At 41.3% G+C, this 11,065-nt stretch overlaps 1 protein-coding gene across 1 annotated transcript; it reads left to right on the top strand.

Annotated features, from left to right (window-relative positions):
• On the top strand, positions 3,454 to 8,822 carry LOC8078367 (vacuolar protein sorting-associated protein 29). The gene is made up of 3 exons (XM_002453599.2): positions 3,454 to 3,843; positions 5,912 to 6,049; positions 8,194 to 8,822. Exons 1-3 carry the CDS (start codon positions 3,712 to 3,714, stop codon positions 8,488 to 8,490), a joined length of 567 nt encoding a protein of 188 aa, XP_002453644.1. The 5' UTR covers positions 3,454 to 3,711; the 3' UTR covers positions 8,491 to 8,822.

Here is an 11,065-nt window from a genome sequence, read left to right as displayed (position 1 = left end):
AGTTTTCAACAGTCTCACTCTCACCTCACGTGCTTCGAGCACCTTGTAGAGCTGGAGGGAATGCGTCCAAGTCCGCAGGCACTTTTGTCTCTTTGCGCCATGGTGTTCACGAAAAGCCAAACGGCAATGGGGTTAAATAAGGTCTTGTTTGGATGTTGTTGGATTCATCTTAATCCACATGTATTGGAGTGGATTGGGGTGGAATTTAGTTCAAGTTCTACTCCAATCCACACCAATATATGTGGATTGATGCGAATCCGACTACATCCAAACAAGACCTAATCGATCTATTCACTAATTGTGAGAAAACCTTAATAATTATTAATAAAAAACCCAGAGGAAAAAAAGTTAAATAAAACATTTTTTAGAATATACTAGAATAAATAAAGTGGCGTAAGGCGTGACGTCCCCGCCAACGCAAGTGCGCAAGCGCTATGGTGAAATTGAATTTCGGAGAAGCTGTGGTTCATCGACTCCGGACGCCGGAGACGGGAGGACGCGACGCGTCCATTCTTTTTTTAGTGGTTGCTGTAGAATTAGCGATCCGTTCTCCGGTCTCTGTCAACGTATACAACTAAAAAAAGTTTTAAAAGGGAACAGAAACAGCTGTAGGATAATAACAAAAGATAAACGACGCTGTCACGCTACAAAAGCAGATGCGGTTCCTCGATCAATCTCACCGCGTGCGACAAACGTGCCGACCCTGGCGATCGACGCATGCACGGACGGTGGAGCTCCGGCCACCGTGGTGATCGTGGAACACTGTCGGCACGTAATCATAGTCTGTCAGTTATTTACTTAGCTTATCCGTCAGATATTTAATAATATTTTTTTATAATAAATCGACGAACAATATTTTTAGCTAAGCAAACAGAGTGATTGACGGGAAGTTCAGTAAAAAAGCGGGCACGACCATTGGATTGTTCATGTTCAACCAATTGGTCAGAAAAGTTATGATGGTCCATGTTTGAACAACCGTCATGTTTGGGACATTTTCTTCCGCTGCCTTTTGGAGAATTGGTGCGACGATGACGCCTTGCAGCCGTCGTTTTCCAAATTTAAAATTATTATAGAAACTCATGACGGGTGCTAGATGACGGATTGATTGGAGCTCCAGTGAATGGAATAACAAAAATATTAATTATTCTTTTTTAGATAAAGACTTGGCATTTTTGCATAATCACAATGGCTTGACAATTTGATATCCCGAGAATCTTGGACTCCTTGTCGTGCCCGTACTTCCCACGTCGCGGTAGTTTCCCGCGATACGACTCCTCCCCACGCGCGACTCTTTTCTTTCTCCCGCGCGCCGCCTCCTTTCTTCACGCGGGGACGAAGGAGATCCATCGCCGTCTCCTTTTCTTGCAGTGACGCGAGGCTAGGATATCCATCGCCGCCTCCTCTCCTTCCTTCACGCGACGCTACGCCAGGTAGGAGATCCATCGCCGCCTCGTTTTGTTGCTGCGACGCGAGGCTAGGAGATCGGTCGCAGCGACGAGATCGGAACTCGACGACCTGGACAAAGCGGCGACGTGGACTTGTAGGATGAACACGGACGCGCGACGTACGAGAGAATTGGCGGCGATGGGTGAAGGAATTGCGCGCGGAAAAGAAAGCGCCCGCGCGAAGCGCGAGAGAATTTCCGACGAAGATGAAAGATTTGCAGACAAAAATAGTTGGGTCCACTATTTTGGTAAATGCCAAGTCAAAAATGCCAAACACTTGGAGATAAACTTATTTTTCCTTTGGCAAAACGTTTAGAGACTTGGCAAATTCCAACAAATGACAAATTCCAATTGCATAACTGTTGGAGATGCTCCTATAGAAGTTTGTAAATAGCAACAAATTTCAAGTCAATCTGTCAAAACCTTTAGAGATGCTCTAACATGGCACCCAACTTTACTCCAGCGGTGGTTTCAAAGTGTAGGCCAAGTGAAACCCATAACTCCCTTCACATTTTTTTTTTATAAAACAGACAGTATACATGCGCGCATACATATGCCTATGTACACTTAACTTTTAAAACACACACCCTTCCTCAATACATGATTTTATTCTATTATTTTCAGACATGTAATTTCATGACTTAAGTTACAAACCGAGAAAAGCGTTTGTTAACTCAAAATCATAAATAAAACTATAATAATCACCGGTCCACGTCACGACTGTTAACTGAATTTTTTCAAACACAAGTTGAACTGAGGCAGGAAAAGCTTGACAACGTTTGTTGCTTAACTAAAAGAAAAAAAGTCTACCTTTTACGAAAGTCTGTTTTTCTTCCTCAACTCCAAAACCAGATAAATCGCATCCCTCAACTTTTCAAACCGTGTATTTTACCTCCCTGGAGCGGTTTCGAATGCTGCTTTGCTATAGTAACGGTGGTTTTGTCCTTTTCTTTTTAAATTATTTCGACTAAATATTTAAAAAATCACAGTAAATCATAGAAAAATCATAAACTAGAAAATCTAATTTTATTGGACTCCACATAAGTAGATCTACACAATTAACATATAATATTGTATACTTTAGTACAAAGTTTTTCTATAAATGTTTTGTCTTTTTCTATTTTACTTATTTCGGCTAAATATTTGAAAAATTATAAAATATAAAATATAATTTTGTTAGACTCCACATGAGCATATCTATATAGTAAATATATAATATGGTATGCTTTAGTATAATCTTTTGTTGTAGCTTTAGATCTATGCTTTTGTATAATTAATTGAAATAATTCATAGTTGCAGCTTCTATAATTATTTTGTCAAACTAAAAATACATATATTATTTGTTCATCATGTATTTATGTATATATACTCATGTGGAGTCTAAGAAAAATATATTTTCTATTTTATGTTTTTCTATGTTTTACTATGATTTTTCAAAGATTCAGCCAAATAAATATTTAAAAGAAAAGGACAAAACCTTTATAGCAAAAACTTTGCACTAAAGCATACCATATTATATGTTTACTATGTAGATCTACTTGTGTGGAGTCCAAAAGAATTTGATTTTTCATTTTTTGATTTTTCTGTGATTTTTCAAAGATTCAGCCGAAATAATTTAAAAAGAAAAGGACAAAACCACCGTTACGGTAGCAAAACCACTATTCGTTGTAGCAAAACCGCCTTCGAAACCGCTCTAGAGGGGTAAAATGCACGGTTTTAAAAGCTGAGGAAGATAATTTGTCCGGTTTTGGAATTGAAGAAAAAAACGGACTTTTGTGAAAATTAGGAGAGAAAAAGTAGACTTTTTCCTAATTTAAAACGCTAGCCCAACGATCTTGCGAAACCGATGGAACCGCAAACGGGCCGACCCTCGTGTACTGCGGGCTAAAGCCTGGTACGGAGACGCCGTCCGGCCTGGTCATGAGCCCAATACGGGCCCACTCCGTACCGCGAAGCGAGCAAACCAGCTTCGTCAGTCTGACAAGTGGACCCACGGCCCCCACGTGCTTGCCCCTCTCTTCCCCTTCTGTCGCGCTCGCGCATCTGAAGCAAGGGGCAAGAAAGAGGGATCGATCTTGTTCGCGGAGAAGAGGAGGGGTGAGGTGCTTGACGGTTTTGACTCGGATCATGGTGTGCAGCTCTACCCGATAGAGAGAGCTGACCTGAGGTGGGAGACGCGGGTCGCGCGGGGGTGGAGGCACAGCTCAGTAGGAGATCAGGAGGAAGGAGAGAGAGGGGAGGGGGAAGGAGGCGACAGCGGGGGAGGATGGTGCTCGTGCTTGCGCTGGGGGATCTGCACATCCCGCACCGGGCGCCCGACCTGCCCGCCAAATTCAAGTCCATGCTCGTGCCCGGCAAGATCCAACACATCATCTGCACTGGCAACCTCTGCATCAAGGTAACCTTACCTTCCTACCTCGCCTGGCCGGCCGGGTAACCGGCGATCCCTTTTCGATCGATCTTACTATCCCTTCGTCTCGCTTCATGTGTCCAATTTTGTTGCGCTGGCTAGGTCGTAGTTCGGCGGATTGTTGCATCACGAGAGAAATCGTTGTGGTTCTTAGGTCGTGCTGGGATCAGCACCATCTCTGTATTAGTCTACTGCAGGCGTTTGTTTGGTTCGGTTGGGCAGTGTGTGTGTGGTTATTTTGGGCTCCAGGATGGCAATAGCACCGAGCTGGTCTCTATAAGACTATAACCGGACTTCATCTTGTGGTTTTCCGTTTTGTTGAGGCAAATTTATGATCGATGGGCCACATTGATGACGCTTTGTCAAAAAAATCAGTGACCGTAGGATTACTATTTTGCATGTTCACTTCACCAATGGCGCATCTTACTGCTTATAATCGTAGAGCTCTTTCCAGTTCTTGTTAAATTGTTAAGGGAAAATTCTCAGCCAGCAACTTGCTCACCATGTCTATGTTTACTAGGCATTGTGCAATTGTAATAAGCTGTGGAGTAACCTGAATACTATCCAGACAGTAGCTTGTAAAGTATATGGGCAAGTTGTTTTTAGTCAATGCAACCTTCAGTTCTCTCAGATCTTCACATTTCACATCTCCATGGAAGCAAAAGTATCATTTCCTGATGGCTAACTTGCATGTTGATAAGGATTGTTGCATAGAATAGTACTAAATGTGCCATATATTGCTACTTGTTCACTTGTAAGTTCTTGTCATCATATAAGCATGCCAGTTGATTTGTTTCTGTTCGGCATAGTTTAATCTTCTCTAATAATCTCGTTTATCAGATGTTTGCTCATTAGTCATAAGCCATAACATAAGTCCCCAGACCCTCTGGCTGAGCGTATTTAGGATCTCTAGTACAGAATGTGAGAATGGACCTAGGGTTAGGCCCAAGAAGCTGTCATCTATTTCACGTCACTTTCTCTTGGAATATTATAGGAGGTGAAGGTGAAGCTGAAGCTAGGCCAAATAGGCTATTATATCTTGGTTTTGCTAACAAAAAGTTTGTGCACAAAATGGCATATACTGCCTCCAGTCAAATAAACATGATGTTCAGACAGGGCAATTAGCTTGTTTGCTGCTTGTTGTGCTTGCCCTAAACGTAATGCTCTAGTGACCAGAGGAAGTACTTAAAATTTTGCCTTTTTCTTTTAATAAATTGTAGGCTAAATAGCTTTAGCTATAATTGGGAATAGACCAAGTTCAAAAGCTTGTTTTGTTGGCAAGATTGTTTAATATGTTTAGCTTATCTTGCTGTGCCATCATTCATTTGCTGAATTATCCTTTCGGAACTGGAAATAAATGAACAACTTTCCCCCAGTCGCATATTCAGGAGATATGGTAATGCAACCAATACACAGGGTTGTAAACTACTGACCGGAAATTGACCTAATAGAATTGTTTGTGGCTTAGTTGTCCTTTTCTTTTTTTGAAGAACAGTTGAAGAGAGATGCATTTCACCTTGATGAAGTTGGGTATGGAATATGGATGTATGCATAGACCACACAGGTTCAAGTATTTGTCAAGGCGAATTTGGGTGCCTATTTTCTTCTTAAGAAAATGTCACCTAGTTCCTTCTAGGTTGGTCTAGTTGTGTGTGTGTGTGTGTATTTTATAATCTTGATGAAGTTGGTGTATCTACACTTGTTGGAATTTGGAAGATGCAAGAAAAAGTAGAGTATGTTGATGGGCTCTTAGACTTGGGCCTATGATGCTATTAGTTCTAGCCTTCTAGGTATCAGTGGTACTGTTGCATGGCATACCTACTTAATGTCCTGTGTCATCCTTGTCAAGTAGTGTCTATTTTTTTCTATATGTTCATGTATTGGTTATTCTTTTGTGGGGCTTGGTAATTCACTATTTAACTTATCACAGTTGCAAATGTACTTTAAAACCTGGGTTATGGTATCCCATTTTCCTATCGCAGATTGATGGCTTGTATGACTCGGTGTTTTTGTTCTGATGAAACACAGACTAATAATTTTCATAATTTCAATGTAGGAAGTCCATGACTACCTGAAAAGCCTTTGCCCTGATCTCCACATTACCAGAGGTGAATATGATGAGGATGCTCGATACCCAGAGACTAAGACACTGACAATTGGTCAGTTTAAGCTTGGGCTGTGCCATGGTCATCAGGTTTGTTTTTGACTCAGGAAATGTAGGGAAGCTATTACTTTCGTGCCCATGGTAATAATTGTATTATTAAGGTGCTCCTTGGCACACAAAAGTAACCTATGCTTGTTTTATGATGCATATAATTTATTTCACGTAGAATCATGTTTCTTATCCTGGTTATTTAAGGTTTAAACTGCATTATTCTTTGCTGATGTACTATCACTCTACTATCTGCATAATCTTGAAACCAGACTGTACTTTTAGTTAGACATGTGTTCCATGTTTTCAGATCGTATTATCGAATCTAGTTGTTTGACCACCGATCAGACGACTAATCGCGATTAGTCGTCGATCAGGGTCGATTAGTCGGTCTGATCGGGCTGATCGGACATTTAGTCGTCCTTATGCCTAGATAACCTGATCGACCATGTATATACTATATATATATGATGTAAATATATGAATTCATGGCATAATGAATCATTATCATGGTGATTTGGCCACTTACATGTAATTGCAGCTTGCTGATGCCTGATTTGGCCACAAACATGAACTCCTGCCTTCTGGACACTCACCCACTCACTCTTGTTCTTTTCTTACCCTAATTGGCCGGCTTAAGGTGGGCCGAATTCTTCCTACAGGCCTAAATACAATATTCCTGTACTGGCCCAACTTATCGTCCTGCTACACTTATCGGACGACTAATCGCGACTAATCGCATCTAATCGGACAATAAGGTTTCTGATCGACCTGATCGAATCGACGAAACTTATCAAGCACGCAGTTACGATAAGGACGACTAATCACGATTAATCGCGATTAGTCGTCCGATCTGAAAACATGGCATGTGTTAAGCAATCTGATGTTAGCACAGACTCGATAAACAATTTTTGTTCCTCTCTACATCTGCATATTCATGTCATGTGCGTAAATTTGATACATCTTTGAGACTGCCTCCAACTATTCTGACATCATGGACCATCAATTCGTAATATTTACTTTTGAAAATTTTCTTTGAGTTTCCTGAGATCAGGAGAGAAGTAGTTCTCTTAATTTCTACTCCATCATTCCAAATTATGAGTCGTTCTGGCTTTTCTAAATACATAGCTTTACATAGTTCATATCTAGATGCATAACAAAAACAATGTACCTAGAAAAGCCAGGAAGACTTATAATTTGGAGTGGAGGGAGTAGAATAAAACCAGGGTCTGCTAAGTGCATAGATGGGTAAACCCTCAAATTTTATCATCTCGAAACTTGACCATAAAAGTTTAATCATTTGCGCAATTCTTAGTTCTTATCCAGGAGAATTAAATTAACAAATCTGGCAATATGTTTCTCAATTCTTCCAGTTAGGTGACTTTTAGTCATAAAGTTACTAAATAATGTGCTTAATAACTACCAAAAATCATAAAAAATCAAACCCTTTGTCACAGTCTTCGGTGCCATTCATTAGGTCAACTGTCTTATTGGTCTTGAAAATGCAGAGCTCTATAAAGTGGAACCAGATATGTCTCCTGTCCACTGGTTCAACTTTTGCAGTGAAGAACACCTCTGCAGAGCTCTATAAAGTGGCCTTGAAAACTTTTGCTGTGGTGTTTCAATATAGGAGCATTTAATGCGTTTTCTAATGGTCTATAGTTTTATTGGAAGAACAGATTTTTTTTTCCTTCTAAAGTTGAAACAAGTGATAGTTTCTAATAGGAGCCAGAGAGAGTGATCCATTTCCATAGACCATATCCATAAAGTGATTTGATACTCCCTCCTTGGGGACATCAAGCCTGGCCACACCACAAAGCCCATGCTGGGTGTCTTGAACTTCACTTCTGGAGAGCCATGCACGATGTTGGTTCATTGTATCTGCCAGTGCATGCACCATGTTCTGCATCTTCATCCACACAATTTATGAAAACTGCTCTCGATTTTTTTTTTCACTCTGTACTTCACCATTCATAACGATATGGCTTCAGTAAACATGATTAATAGGCAATAGCTGATTGTGAGCGCATTGTTTGCGCACAGTGTGGCTCTTGAATTCCAGTAGACCAGCTCTGCCACAATGTCAAATATCAAATTTGTGCATGTGGTCATTGAGACTGACTATCTAACATATATTTTCTGTTAAACATGTTTTTCACTAAATCTATGCATGAACCCAACATCAGGTTGTTCCGTGGGGCGACCTGGACTCCCTGGCGATGCTCCAGCGGCAGCTGGATGTGGACATCCTGGTGACTGGGCACACCCACCAGTTCAAGGCATATAAGCACGAGGGAGGTGTGGTGATCAACCCTGGCTCTGCTACGGGCGCCTACAGCAGCATCACGTACGACGTGAACCCAAGCTTCGTGCTGATGGACATCGACGGGCTCCGCGTGGTGGTGTACGTCTACGAGCTGATTGACGGCGAGGTGAAGGTGGACAAGATCGACTTCAAGAAGACAGCGACGATGCACGCCTAGCCCTGTTTTTGCACGGCGTGATTGAGTTCAACACATATCTAGCTTCTGTTTCTTCTCTCCTCTTCTTGATTCAGAGCTCCCTGGACACTGTCTTTCTACCAATTGTGCTCACCTGTTCATGTGCAAAGAACTCTTTAGTGTGTGTTTTTTTACACATTAGCTGATCAAATTATGAGGGTGTGATGTTAAATGTCAAGTAATTTTACATGTGCAAAGAACTCGTTAGTATTTGGTCGTGCTTTAAGCAAGAACGGGTGAGCCTAAATTTACGTTTATATAAAGTGTAGATAGATGAAATGATTGCAAGATAGATTTGGTTGCTGTTTGATCCATTCTGTCTCCTCTTTGTTACTGTGTATTCTGTTTACAAAGCCTGAGTAGGCCTTGTTTACTTCTCGAAATATTTTGCAAAATGTTTAAGATTCTCCGTCACATCAAATCTTGTAGCATATACATAAAATATTAAATATAAATAAAAAATAACTAATTATATAGTTTGTATGTAATTTGTGAAACAAAATTTTTGAGTCTAGTTAGTTTAAATGATTAGACAATAATTATTAAATATAAACGAAAGTGCTACAATAGCATTTTGCAAAAATTTTCAGCCTAATAAAAGGAAAAGGTAAAAGAAAAGCGTTGTGGAATGGTGCTTGTCCATCTGTGCGGAGGCATGGCCGACCTCGAACATGATTGCCTGATTAGGCCTCCAAGGCGTTTGCATTTGGAGCCCACACGGTGGAGCATGGGATGGGGGGAAGCAAGAGTTGCCCGTGGCGCACGCAAGAGCACGCTGGATCGGACGGCACCGACAGGCGCTGGCCATCACGTACTCGCGGTGACATGTGGCGGGTCCACGTCCAACGTCGGGTGCTGGGATTAGGAATTCTAGCTTTTATAATTCTTATACGCCAAACAAATAATTTGTCTTTTACCTAGATTTAACAATGGCCTTGTTTAGTTCACCCAAAAAGCAAAAAGTTTTCAAGATTCTCCGTCAGATCGAATCTTGCGGCACATGCATGAAGCATTAAATATAGACGAAAGTAAAAACTAATTACACAGTTTAGCTGTAAATCGCGAGACGAATCTTTTGATCCTAGTTAGTCCATAATTGGATAATATTTGTCACAAACAAATAAAAGTACTACGGTACCGAAATCCGAAATCTTTTCGGACTAAACAAGGCCCTTACTCAGTCCACATCTTTGTTAAATTGTCGCACACATATTTACTCACCATATCATCATATCATACCCACTGTAAACGATAGAGAAAAACTACTGCAGGCTACAACTACAATCCTAGTAGTTGTCAAATTGAACAGTCTAACTGTTGTAACTACCTCGAAAACAACGCTAGGCAATCGCCTAGGAGCGCAAACAGTGATGAGCCTAAGTTATTCTGACAATCTTGGAGAGTCAAAGTATCTTAAGTTTAACCAAAATTATAAAAAAAAATTACAAAGTTTTGTGGCATTAAATAGATATATTATAAAAATATAATTAATAAAGAATTCAATGATACTTAGTTGATATCATAAATGTTATTATCCTACCATATAAATTTGGTCAAACTTGAGATATTTTGACTCTTCAAGATTCTTGGAATGACTTATAATTTGGGATAGAGGGAGTATAAAAAACCATCATCAATGGCTCAAGAACCGGTTCATCTCAGAGCAACTCAAACTGGGGTTCGCTTGTCTTATAAGTATACCTGGGCATGCAGCCTGAGCCCGTGAGCACGGCCCGAAGCCCGTCATTTTGGCCCGGCCCTAGCCTGGCCCGGCCCGAAGGTCATTGGGCCCGGGCTGGCACGGCACGGGCTGCAGGCCGTGCTTGGGCCGCACTTCAGGCCCGCGGGCCGGCACGGCCCGGCCCGGCCCGCCAAATAACAACATTGTATAAAATAACTCATTTTGATATCTAAATCTATTCTCTACATCAGTCATATGTATTTGAATGTGTTCTTTATACTGATGAAGTGATGAATTGATGAATGTGTTTGAAATATGCTTTTAAATCTGTGTTTATTGATATGTTATTGTTCAACGGGCTATGGGCTAGCCCGGCCTGACGGGCCCGCCCGGTACACAAAAAGGCCCGCGGGCCCGTGCCTGGGCCGGAGGTCAGGCCCGCAGGCCGGTAAGGCACGGCCCGCAGGGCACGACGTGCCCCCTCGGCCCGTTAGGCAACGTGCCGGGCCGGCCCGGTGCCCAGGTATACTTATAAGCGGTACTTTTTGTGCTAGCCAACAACATTTTTCTTTCACAATAAATCAGCGAACAAAATTTTCAGCCATGACTTTTTAGACCAATAAATAGGCCTGGAAGCATTATTATTCTCACGCTGAATTCATAATTGAATTATTGTAGAAAAAAAGCAATATCCTGATGTGGCACCTGTCCAACCTTCTCGCCAACCGAAGTACTACTTAGTACAGAGGTCCCGCGAACGAAGGAAGCAGAGCTGGTCGATAATTTTAATGTTTTATGTATGTGTCACAAGATTTGATGTGACGAAGAATCTTGAAAACTTTTTGTTTTTCGGAGTGAAGTAAACAAGGCCTCACT

The sequence above is a fragment of the Sorghum bicolor genome, chromosome 4 (genome assembly GCF_000003195.3).
Source record: "Sorghum bicolor cultivar BTx623 chromosome 4, Sorghum_bicolor_NCBIv3, whole genome shotgun sequence".
Classification (NCBI taxonomy): Eukaryota; Viridiplantae; Streptophyta; class Magnoliopsida; order Poales; family Poaceae; genus Sorghum; species Sorghum bicolor.
Note: the sequence above shows the minus strand (reverse complement) of the source record. Positions and strands in the feature narration are given on the sequence as shown.